This window comes from Schistocerca americana, chromosome 2 (genome assembly GCF_021461395.2).
Source record: "Schistocerca americana isolate TAMUIC-IGC-003095 chromosome 2, iqSchAmer2.1, whole genome shotgun sequence".
Lineage (NCBI taxonomy): Eukaryota > Metazoa > Arthropoda > Insecta > Orthoptera > Acrididae > Schistocerca > Schistocerca americana.
This window is the reverse complement of record NC_060120.1, coordinates 35,553,678-35,567,055: the sequence shown is the minus strand read 5'-3', so window position 1 is coordinate 35,567,055 and position 13,378 is coordinate 35,553,678. Positions and strand designations below refer to the sequence as shown.

The 13,378-nt window shown below is 39.0% G+C and overlaps 1 protein-coding gene across 1 annotated transcript in view; it reads left to right on the top strand.

The window, feature by feature from the left end:
* Window positions 1-13,378, top strand: part of LOC124590031 (meiosis 1 arrest protein-like) — a 101,809-nt gene that overhangs the window by 82,115 nt on the left and 6,316 nt on the right. The window contains exons 4-5 of the mRNA XM_047131616.1: window positions 10,104-10,215; window positions 10,291-10,505. Coding sequence (XP_046987572.1) covers window positions 10,104-10,215; window positions 10,291-10,505 — 327 coding nt within the window. The remainder of the gene's footprint in view (window positions 1-10,103; window positions 10,216-10,290; window positions 10,506-13,378) is intronic.

The following is a 13,378-nucleotide window of genomic DNA, read 5'->3' as shown; positions in this document are numbered from 1 at the left end:
TGTACAATAAAAATGAATAAGAATAGTAATATGGTTGCATTGTTAAAATGTTCTGTGCTTATTGGTATCCTTTTGGGCATCGGACTTCCTTACATTTTTGTTGAAGCTGCAGACGGCGGAGGACTCAGGGCACACTGGCACTTATTGTAATCACAAAAATCCTCTTCCTGTAATTTTCCTCTTCATTTACTTCAATAAATAAAATATTTGATACGGTTCTTTGACATTATATCAGGTCTATAACTTTGCTTCTGGCCTTTTGCAGTAGACGGCGTTAGTGGAAAGTAGTGGTGCAAGTCGTAGGTTGTAAGTGTCATACGTAAGCTTAGGCATTTGTGAACATAACACCATCAGAATATTAGTCAATTTCTGATTGCATCTTAAAGTTATTCTTGGCTGAATATGTCAGCTTATGAGCCCAATCTTCATCATCTGTGGGAGGTTTTAATTTTCTGCTCTTTGATATGAAGAAATCTGCACCTGAAGCTCATAAAAAGCTGGGTAAGACCTATGATGAGACGCCTGATAGTGACAGAACCTTGCAGAGAATGGTTTTCATGCTTCAAGAACGGTGATTTTGACGTTGAAGACCGGCATGGTTGTGAAAGGGAGAAAGCTTTCGATGCTATTGCAACCAAAGAGAACAATCACAGGAGATCATTATTGAAAGTAATTGATGTGTTTGAGCCAAGCACTGAAAGACAAATGGCCACAGTACAATGATATACGTGAAAAGGTGATTTTGCAGCGTGACAGTGCTCGACCCCTTGTTGCAAAACGCACCAAAACGTACCTGAAAACGTTGAAATGGGAAATCCTACCCCACCCGCCGTATTCTCCAGACATCGTTCCCTTTGACTAACAACTTTTTAGTTCAATGGCACATGACCTGGCTGCCCAGCACTTCCTGTCATATGAACAATTGCAAAACTGGATCGATGCATGGATCTTCTCGAAAGATGCCTAGTTCTTCTGCCACGGGATTCGTATGCTGCCCAAAAGATGGGAGAAAGTAGTGGCCAGCAATGGCCAATACTTTGAAATGTAAAGTTTTTGTAAGGTGCTCACAATAAAGCCTCGAACTTTGAGAAGGCGGTGTGTGTGTGTGTGTGTGTGTGTGTGTGTGTGTGTGTGTGTGTGTGTAAATCTTAATTTTACAGCGTCCTGGGGGCCTTTCATCATGTACTTATACACTCTTTGTCCAAATATTTCAGTTTGTTTATTCAAAAGTGACAGAAACCTTTCACAGTCGCCAGAGTCAAATCTCTCTTCTCCCCAAAATTCACTCAAAATTCTCTGCTGCTTCTCTTTGGTCCAATATTAATCTAAAAATGCTTTCTCAAAGCTTTGTCATGAAGTACAACAATCACCTACCTGAGCTGCCCATCCATAAGCATCCCCTTTCAAAAAACCTCTCACAAATGGCCTTTTCTCTTTGTCATTCCATGTTTCAGCCAAATTATTAAACTCCCTAATAAAATCCAGTGGATGCACTTCCCCATATGGTTCAAAATTACTAAATTTCTTACAGCTAACAAATGGAGGACTGTTTGGGACACTACATACTCTCCATACTCTATGCTTTCGATTTTGTACCTCTTCCATCTTTTTCAGCAAATTCTGAATCTAAATTTTTATTTACTTTTACCAGATTTTCCTCTACCACTACTACACACTTGGTTTCTACCCCCATTTCAAAATTATTTGTAATCTGATCGATTTGGCTCTCAAGTTTCACCCTGTTTTCAGCACAAAATTTCCTGGCATCTTTGACTTCATCCTTAAACTATTTTTTGGAAACCTCCACCCTTCTACTATAGTCATCACATAGTTTCTTTCTCTCTACTACACATTTGCTACTCATTAATGTTAAGCTCTCATCAGCATTCTGCTCTACTTTCTTTATCTTTTCATCACAAATCTTAGCTACTGCCTCAATTCTGTTATTTAATTTTGAAAGATTATAGTTGACTATCTGAACCTTCTTTTTAATTTCTTTCTTCAGTTCATCCTTTGAGCCAACCATGTCAGTTTTAATGCTGTCAGTTTTCTTTTCTACCTTTCACATAATACTGATAATATGCCTTAACATTGCTTCCAAGTTTCCATCTGCCATAAACTGTTGCTCTTGCTGACTTTTGCTACTACGTTCCTCCTTCTTAACGATTTCACCCACTTCAGTACTGTTTTCGTCCATTTTGTTCTTTACAAAAGGACATTCACCCCCATCCTAAAAAGTTAATTTCATGTCTAATTTATAACTACATTCGTCTACAGAACTATTCCTACTTAGGTCTTTCTGTTCATTTAAAAACTTAACCCCTACAGCTTTGTTCTCAGTCACACTGTCTTGTTCCTTAGGGTCACTCATTATGTTTCACTTAATACAACACAGCTTTTGCAATGAATTACGTTGTTTTAATTACTCATATGCTGCTGATCTGCTGTGGTTCTTGCGGTTGTCATCTGTAACTGCACGGCTGTGGCACGTTGTGATTCTCTCAGCAAGGCATCTTGTTTGTCTCTGGTCAGCTGTGTCCACCTGCATGCTGACTGGCTGCTCCTGCACTCAATGGCTGCTTCCATACAACCCGCTCACTGGTTGGCTGCTGCACCTTTTCCGTTATGAAACCCCAGTGCTGACTGGCTGTATCACTTCTTCCATGTAAAACTGTACTGTAAACCACTTGAGTTCACACTTCACTTTCAACTTTCATGGGTTCTAGTTTATTGTGCCCACATACAATAATCCTCATGTTGGGGCACCACATGCAGCAGTTCGCCTACTTTTATTCTTCATTTGTTGATTGTCCTTGGTTTTGACGTACTGTGTTGCTACACTTGCTGGAAAATGGGGTTTGTAATTTGGACACTGACTGCAGTAAATAATGCAGCTGACAGGTGCATAGTTGAATTTCACAAATGTTTACTTTCACTTTTCACAACCCCCTATATACACATTTAATATGGCCAGTGTACTACTGTTTAACTTTCCATAAGCCTCATTAATAGTTTGCAGGTGAACATCCACATACTGCTACAGTAGTTTACTGTTGTACATCTATGAGCAGTAAAAGCCTAACCATACAGTTCACAGTCTTTCAAATAAATTGAACAGTCACTGTCATTGCTTTAGCACACTGATTATTGGTGTAACACTTATTTCACTGTTAAGTTGATGCATTTTTGTCGTCTAACTAACACATGTTCCTTGTCTGAAACTCGGCCGTGGACTGACTGTCTCGTGACCAAAAATCTGGTTCTTATATGTCATCGAAATAATAGGCCCTGAAACTACACATTGTTCGATGTTTAATTTACAGAAATTACAATTAAAACTTAACTCATTAAATTAACTGAATACATCAAAACATTGGTTCTTTTTAACAGTTTCTTCTACTGCAAGAGTTAGGCCGAATTACTTGTTTAAATGATGAAATTAACGTATATGGTTACATAAACAATACTGTTGACAAAACTGTTAATTACTTTGGAATTAATGAATGGCTGGTTTTTCTAACATGTTTCCAACTAGAGCCAAATAGATACGAGGCCTATCCACAAAGTACATTACGTTTTGGAATTAAAAATAAATAAAGTGTTGGAAATTTTTTTTATTATATACAGATGGTTACCTCTTCTTGAAGCTGTGTGTCGTCATCAAAACACTGCATAGCCAACCACTTCTTCATTGCTGGGAATAAGTGGAAGTCGCTCGATGCCAGGTCGGGACTGTACGGCAGATGAGGAAACAATTCCCACTTAAAATTTTCGAGAACTTCACGAGTGGCATTTGCCATGTGGGCCCGGGCATTGTCGTGAATCAGCAAGATCTTTTGAGCCCAACTTTCCCCTGTGCTTGTTCTGTATTGCTCTTCTGAGGTTGTGCAGAGTTTGGCAATACCTTTGAGAGTTTATTGTAGTGCCTCTTTCCAGGAAATCCACAAAAATCACACCTTTTCTGTCCCAAAAGAAGAGGTAACCACGTGGTTGAAGGCGCAGGTGGCCGATTTTTACGACGAAGGAATTTCCAAGCTCGTCCATCGCTATGATAAGTGCCTTAATTTAAATGGCAACTATGTAGAAATGTAGTATTTAAGTGTGGCTTTCATCTGTATAAAATAAAAAAAATTTCCAATACTTCATTTATTTTTAATTCCAAAACATAATGTACTTCGTGGATAGCCCTCGTATTTTAGGAATCCTAGCATTTCTTCTTCAAAATCTTTACAATTATTACAGAATTGGTATTTGTTTATATGTCAACAATAGAATTTAACTTACAAAACAATTACTGATTTCACCCTATAACAAAAGATACTAACTAGGAATAGTCAAAATAAATTGGAAAATCAATTACATACATAAAACTAAGCACAAAATTATAGGGCAGATGGCAAAACAAGAAGGGAAGTAAAACTGTCACAGCTTGCTTCATCACAAACAGTGAAACTTTTGTCATAGTTAACCACTCCAAAAATTTTAAAACATTGACAGTATTACTACAAAAATGTTTCAAAGAAAATCAGTATGGTTTTTGGGCTGTTAATGAGAACTATAAAATAGAAAAATAAGATGTCTATGGCAGACTAAGGACTTGCAAGTAGGTCATCTCACAAGCTCTGCCACCCAAAAAAAAAAAAAATATGAACACAACGATCAAAATCTTATAAGGCATTATTAACTGCATAATTAAACTTATAATAAAATGTTCAGATATCAAAATATATATGAAACCTACTTATGTACTTAACAAAATAGAGGTAAACATTTGACATAGTTACCTAAAGGTTAGATATATCTTTAATTCAAAAATTAATGAAAAACATCATTTGACAGCTGATGACATGCTGATCTTTCTGGAAAATTCTATGGAAGTAAATTTTGGTAAAAGAATGAACTGAAAGCCAAAACTGTGGCTGCATGACTAAAAAGTAATTACAAACTCATATGTAAGTGAAAACAAGCCTGAATAAGTTAATAGCTATGTACAGAATGCTTGTTCTACACTCCTGGAAATTGAAATAAGAACACCGTGAATTCATTGTCCCAGGAAGGGCAAACTTTATTGACACATTCCTGGGGTCAGATACATCACATGATCACACTGACAGAACCACAGGCACATAGACACAGGCAACAGAGCATGCACAATGTCAGCACTAGTACAGTGTATATCCACCTTTCGCAGCAATGCAGGCTGCTATTCTCCCATGGAGACGATCGTAGAGATGCTGGATGTAGTCCTGTGGAACGGCTTGCCATGCCATTTCCACCTGGCGCTCAGTTGGACCAGCGTTCGTGCTGGACGTGCAGACCGCGTGAGACGACGCTTCATCCAGTCCCAAACATGCTCAATGGGGGACAGATCCGGAGATCTTGCTGGCCAGGGTAGTTGACTTAAACCTTCTAGAGCACGTTGGGTGGCACGGGATACATGCGGACGTGCATTGTCCTGCTGGAACAGCAAGTTCCCTTGCCGGTCTAGGAATGGTAGAATGATGGGTTCGATGACGGTTTGGATGTACCGTGCACTATTCAGTGTCCCCTCGACGATCACCAGTGGTGTACGGCCAGTGAAGGAGATCACTCCCCACACCATGATGCCGGGTGTTGGCCCTGTGTGCCTCGGTCGTATGCAGTCCTGATTGTGGCGCTCACCTGCACGGCGCCAAACACACATACGACCATCATTGGCACCAAGGCAGAAGCGACTCTCATCGCTGAAGACGATACATCTCCATTCGTCCCTCCATTCACGCCTGTCGCGACACCACTGGAGGTGGGCTGCATGATGTTGGGGCGTGAGCGGAAGACGGCCTAACGGTGTGCGGGACCGTAGCCCACCCTCATGGAGACGGTTGCGAATGGTCCTCGCCGATACCCCAGGAGCAACAGTGTCCCTAATTTGCTGGGAAGTGGCGGTGCGGTCCCCTACGGCACTGCGTAGGATCCTACGGTCTTGGCGTGCATCCGTGCGTCGCTGCGGTCCGGTCCCAGGTCGACGGGCATGTGCACCTTCCGCCGACCACTGGCGACAACATCGATGTACTGTGGAGACCTCACACCCCACGTGTTGAGCAATTCGGCAGTACGTCCACCCGGCCTCCCGCACGTCCACTATACGCCCTCGCTCAAAGTCCGTCAACTGCACATACGGTTCACGTCCACGCTGTCGCGGCATGCTACCAGTGTTAAAGACTGCGATGGAGCTCCGTATGCTACGGCAAACTGGCTGACACTGACGGCGGCGGTGCACAAATGGTGCGCAGCTAGCGCCATTCGATGGCCAACACCGCGGTTCCTGGTGTGTCCGCTGTGCCATGCGTATGATCATTGCTTGTACAGCCCTCTCGCAGTGTCCGGAGCAAGTATGGTGGGTCTGACACACTGGTGTCAATGTGTTCTTTTTTCCATTTCCAGGAGTGTATTTGATTCTGGGGGGATCATTAAAACCGTAAGTCCTGGAACCAATAGCTTCATAACAATGTTTCCCAATCTGCCATGTTGCAATAAATTACAGCCGCCAAGAGAGTTAAGGCAAACAGTGTATGTGATTGTCAGGTAACAGGAACATTTCAGTTTGAAGTATGATGTAGCCAGAAAAATTTCCTTTTTGATCATTTGTTCATTAATATATTCTGGTCACTGCCCGTAAAAACTATGGGCACATTGTGATTTCCCTAACAGTCAGTGCTAAACGATCACTGAGTGTGGTTTTCCTGATTGTCACTTCATGATGTACATTTCCAAACAGTGATGGCTTGAAGTCATTGCTCACTCTTTTAGTGCTTTGAAGAGCTGCTAAATGGATGTTCCAGCTTCCACAAGGTGCTACAAACTTGAAAAACGTATTTCAGGTGTGATCACTTCTTGCACATTCATTGGTGCAGTGTGCTTCCATAATTATCTCAACTGCAAAAGTTTGTCACAAAATGGGAAACCATAAATACACTAGCAGATTGTCTACAGTTTGATATGTAGACATTCTGCTAGTGTATATATGGTTTCCCTATTTTGCTGCAGACCTGAAGGTGGTCATTATAGATTGAAACCGGTAGCCTGATGACAAAAAATTTGTGACCACAGATGTAAAGTTAAGGAAATTTATCCTATATTCGAGTCGCTGTTTTATTCGCAACCATGTCGCACCTTTTGATTGATAATAATGGTTTTGAATCAATGACAGTATTTCTGAAATGCATGGTAATCTGCTTGAATGCTTTATTTTATAAGCAGGAGCCACACACAAAAGTCGAAAAACTTAACAATGTCTGGCGGACTGCAGCAGTCACTGCAGCCTAGCTGGAATGTGTTAAATATAGACACTTCATGTGACCTATATTCTTTCAATCAGTTTCGATTCTCAAGCAATGACAACATGTGCCTATTGTCCATTGAAATCTCATTTAAAGCAGCTAAAAACTGATGTAAAAAAAGTCATTGACCTTTTTTCTTTTGAGTTAAGCTGCACAAAACACATATGACTCAGATTCATGCCAAACCAATTGCAATTCTTTGTTTTTCTGAAGACCAACCTACACGCTGTAATTTCATGATGGATTTAAGGTAGAACTTGAGTGATACTTGTACTGAAAGATTCCCAGTTCTAAATCGCTTAACTAATGACAGATTTACTGCTATATTTTGCAAAGATTTGTGTAATCCAACCCAGTTCAAAAGTAATAGCAGTGCGCATAGCTATAACACCAGGAGAAAGGATGATCTTCACTATGCAGGGTTAAATCTGGCTTTGGCACAGAAAGGGGTAAATTATGCTGCCACAAAAGTCTTTGGTCACCTACCAAACAGCATCAAAAACCTGACAGATAGCCAACTAACATTTAAAAATAAATTAAAAGAATTTCTAGATGACAACTCCTTCTACTCATTGGCTGAATTTTTAGATATACATTAAGGGGGAAAAAATTAAACATTAGTGTCATGCAATATTTTGTATAATGTAATATCTTGTTCAGACATCTTTTATTAACCTGACATGTTCCACAGCATTACAAAGTGCCGTATTCATGATCTATGGAACAAGTATTAATCTAATCTAATCTAATCTCTAATCTATATAAAAAGACGCTGTCTTCTCAAAATATCTTTCTTTGATTTTGAAACTAAAGCTACCTGTTTCTGTCAATGCACACTTACAAACCTCTTTTAGATGAATAGATGACTGTATTTAAGATGAATACCCCCAGATAAACACTAGTGCTTTTGAATAATGAATTGAGAATCAGTTTGATTTTATACACAGCAGAAAAATACAAGTCTGGCAAAGCTGAATACAATGGAATACAATGGAAAATCCAGACTGAAATAATGAAGTATTATGAAAGGGACAGATTGCTACTCACCATATAGAGGAGATGTTGAGCAGCAGATGGGCACAAGATAAAACTGCTAAACATGTAAACTTTCAGCTAAAAGTCTTTCTTCTGACGTAGATAACACACACATACACACAAGCACAATTCGTACACACATGACCACTGTCTCTGGTCACTGAGGCTGTTCCTATTAAGTTCCAGGTCTGTTTAGGCTCTGGATTCTGTATGGTAATGGGAAGTAGTTTCTGAGGGTGTGATAAATGTAATAGGCCTGCTAATCAGGCTTTTTAGCTATATGAGGGTATGTTTGGAGGCTGTTGTAGAGTTGGTGGATAGTGGTAGGCCAAGGTGAGTGTAGAAGGTGAACAGGTTGGAGAGTTTTTTGATGAAGCATTGTACATGCTGCTCTAGTTCCTGGAGGGCCAGAGTTTCATTGTGAGAGGCAGGACACAGTAATTTAGGATTACAGAGCAGGAGAACCTTGTGGTGAGGGCTAAGGACTGGCAGAATCTGAACACAGGGTGGCTCATTGCATAAGGAGGGGTCACAGCAGGAAATGGGTAATTTAATGGTAAGGCCATTTGGGGGATTCCATATGCCAGGCAAGAACACAGAAACAGTGAGTGAGGCTGGGTTCTGGCTAGGGATAAGGAAATGTTTCTGTACTGGTGCAAATAGAAAGAGCAAGGATCCATGGTGGAGGATTAAAACTCATAAAGATACATGCATTGTGTAGAAATGAGTGCAAAATACATGCAAAAATATGCAAAATAAATAAAAATACATGGGAAAAATCACAACTACTAGGGAACAGATGAAGTATAGGGAAACAAGGCGAAGCCTGAGGGACTGGAGCTGGTAGTGAAAGGAGAAAACAAACTGAAATAGGCATGAAAACACAATGAGATCAAAGAGAAAATATTAAATAAAGATGATAGTGTGGGGCGAGTTCAGTGGGTGAGTTTGTATGAAGAAGAGGGGACATCAGATGTGACAGGACTAGGTGACGTCAGTATGTACATACTAAAATAAAAGGGGATAAAGGTTGGGGGGGGGGGGTAGGGGGGGAGGTTTGGTAAGACGAGGTACAACAGATTTGTGTGGCACAGGAAGGTACAGAAAATTACATATTAATTATATCTGTGGAAATAATGTGGCTCTTCACTGACCAAATACAGTGTTCATGTGAGTATGAGTTGTGCTTGTGTGAATGTGTGTCTGTTATCTACTTTAGAAGAAGGCCTCTTGGCCAACAGTTCACATGTTTAGCAACCTTTTTGTTGTGCATGGCTGCAACTCAACATCTCTTCTACATGGTGAGTTAGCAATATACTCCTTTCATGATACTGTCAGTACTCCACAAACATAGAATTGTATTCTACCATTTCATCTTGTGATGGTCATTGAAGTAATGTTAAGAGTTTGACCAGTCACTAACAATGTAATGTTCCTGAACAACAACAGTGTATGTGCCTCTTGCTCAATCCCTATTGGAGATGGGAGTATTGTGCTATTATTTTTAGTTGTGATAAAAATATAGTTTTGTGAAATCATTCAATACTTTTCAGTTACCAATAGGTGAAGAAATACTTTACAATTATTAACAGTTCCTTTTTGTGGTTTTTTGAAATTAAATACATGTTTAAGAAACAAATTAATGGATAATTATTTATGCAAATGCATTTCAGCAATGAAAACAGGTAGAATTTCTGAATTGAAGTATTTGTAATGTTAATATGAAATATGTGTTTTCTGTTTTGCTAGTGTTTTGCAACTATATGCCAGTATCTGACTGAGAATGAAATATATCTACTTACCAGGATAAAAGCCCAGCATCGCTCAGATCAAGTTTTTGGCTTCTATATTTTAGTAGCAGGTAAATATTTTGAAACAATATCTAACACACACACTCACATAGGAAACACTGTTCAAAATGAATTTAATATTACAGGGGACAAGTCACTTCTTCTAAAGTCAGTAGCCTCAGCTGAAATTACTCTTCCTTCGCAAGATGCTGCACATAGTGGTCAGATATCTGAGGAACTTCTCATCAAAATGAGTAACAACTTGACTGACCTACCACTGATTCAGGACTTCAATCCGCAGTTGTTCATTTCAGGACTATACACAGCCCTGAACCATAACTTAATACATGTCAGCTCACTGGTAATGTCAAAATTTTGTTTAACTGGTACTTCACATTCATTGTATGAATATTTGTGCTGTCCTTAGTTTCATTTGTTGCTCATGAGTTATAAAATATTAAATAAATAACTTTGTGCTTCATGTTTGTTCAGGTAATGCGAACATGTAGAGAACAAATTTTGGACTTTTTGTTCAGTTTACAATGTATATGTTTAACAACTCAAACACTTGTCATACAAATATGATTGTTATTTATATATTTACATGTCTAGTTCTGTTGGTTCGAACTGAGAACCAAATCACCAGGGTCACTGAATGTGTCAGTACATGAAACTACAACATAAAAGTAATAACAGAAAATATAAAATGTTTATAAACCCAAAAGAAGTCAAGCCATAAGTTTTAAGTTCCATATCAACAGTTTTCTTTTTTTGTTTAATATGTTCATGTAGAGAACTTATAGAATTACTGTGATGCCCAAGCTACAAACTTCACCATGAAGAGGCCACTTAGTGCAGTTCATGGTACTGCAAACTCCAAGGAATGATGTAAGCACAGTTTTTGTCACCACACAGTGCTCCAGGAACACCTTGGAAATATAACAACAAACAAACAACACCAGAATCATATCAATACCTTAACTAATAATACCCAAAGCTGTCTGAACACGCTATATTTGAGACTATTCATTACACAATTACAGCTATTGTTGAGGGTACAGTTGTTCTACTCATATCTCCCCTGTTTATCAAACATGCCTTTACCATTATACTACTATAGATTACATCTAATTACAAACTTACACTGACAAACTGACTGCATGACTCTCTTTAACTTGATTGACATACCACAATTAACTGAAACATGGTACAGCCATGTATGCAAACCAAATGGATTGCAAAGGTACATCATGAGATGAATAAAACACAATTCACAATCATAAATGACTTGTGGAGTTATCAGTTACATACACATACTTTACAGTGTTCAAATGGTTCAAATGGCTCTGAGCACTATGCGACTTAACTTCTGAGGTCACCAGTCGCCTAGAACTTAGAACTAATTAAACCTAACTAACCTAAGGACATCACACACATCCATGCCCGAGGCAGGATTCAAACCTGTGACCATAGCGGTCGCTCGGTTTCAGACTGTAGCGCTTAGAACTGCACGGCCACACCAGCCGGCTTTTACAGTGTGCAACTTTTTATTATGTAATAATAATAATAATAATAATAATAATAATAATATTTATTCAACATCGAATAATCAAATACAATCCCTAAAAATAATACAGTTTCAGGACATCATACAGATTATTCTTCTGAATACGTCAGTTTATAAATTACAAACTAAAGATTTGTTTGTATTAATAAATTTTATATTTTGATGGATTTTACATTTGGTAGTATGCAATCACGATATTACAAATATTGTTTTTATCAACATTATATTAGTTGCAGGTTACTTAAAACTATGAGCTTGACATACTTATGAAGCACTTTTCATACAGATATAATACTCGTCTAGGGAATAAAAAGGGTTTTCAATTAGAATTTTTTTTAGCTGATCTTTTAATTTGTTAGTAGGAAGGGTTGTGAGACTTTTTGGTAAGGCATTGGCTAGCTTCAGCCCAGCATGAAGTGCATTTTTTTCATATAAAGCTGTTCTGTGGCTATTTACATGGTATCTGAACTTTTGCCTTGTATCATACTGGTGCAGGTCACAGTTGAAATTTGGATTTATTGTTTTCACAAGCAATATAACTTTCAATATGTATACACCTATAATGGTAAGCACACCTAATTTTGGGAACAGATTCCGACATGATTCTCAAGGTTTGGCACCACAAATAATTCTGATAACTTTTTTCTGTAGTATTAATAATGTACTTATGAATATAATAGAGGGAAACATTCCAAATGGGAAAAATATATCTAAAAACAAAGATGATGAGACTTACCAAACAAAAGTGCTGGCAGGTCGATAGACACACAAACAAACACAAACATACACACAAAAGTCTAGCTTTCGCAACCAGCAGTTGCTTCGTCAGGAAAGAGGGAAGGAGAGGGAAAGACAAAAGGATGTGGGTTTTAAGGGAGAAGGTAAGGAGTCATTCCAATCCTGGGAGCGGAAGGACTTACCTTAGGGGGAAAAAAGGATGGGTATACACTCGCACACACACACACACACACACACACACACACACACACACACACACACACACACACATATCCATCCGCACATACACAGACACAAGCAGACAAATTAGAACAGCATGCCACCTTTCACCTCAAATGTCTGCTTGTGTCTGTGTACGTGCGGATGGATATGTGTGTGTGTGTGTGTGTGTGTGTGTGTGCGAGTGTATACCCATCCCTTTTTCCCCCTAAGGTAAGTCTTTCCGCTCCTGGGATTGGAATGACTCCTTACCCTCTCCCTTAAAACCCACATCCTTTCGTCTTTCCCTCTCCTTCCCTCTTTCCTGACGAAGCAACTGTTGGTTGCGAAAGCTGGAATTTTGTGTGTATGTTTGTGTTTGTTTGTGTGTCTATCGACCTGCCAGCACTTTTTTTTGGTAAGTCTCACCATCTTTGTTTTTAGATATAATAATGTACTTAGGTTGGCTTGAGTTGTTGCACCCCATATTTCTGCAGCGTAGTTTAAGTTTAATGAGAATAGGGCATGATAAGCAGTTCTTAGTACACACATGTCCTTACAATATTTGCTAATCATATTTATAGCAAACACATTCTCTGACAGCTTACATGCTAAGGAATCAATATGCATGTCCCATTTGAGGCTGTCCTGGATTGTAATTCCCAAGAACTTTGTCCATTTTTCCTTTTTTACAATGTCATTTCCTATGGATAATTTCATGTCAAATTCTA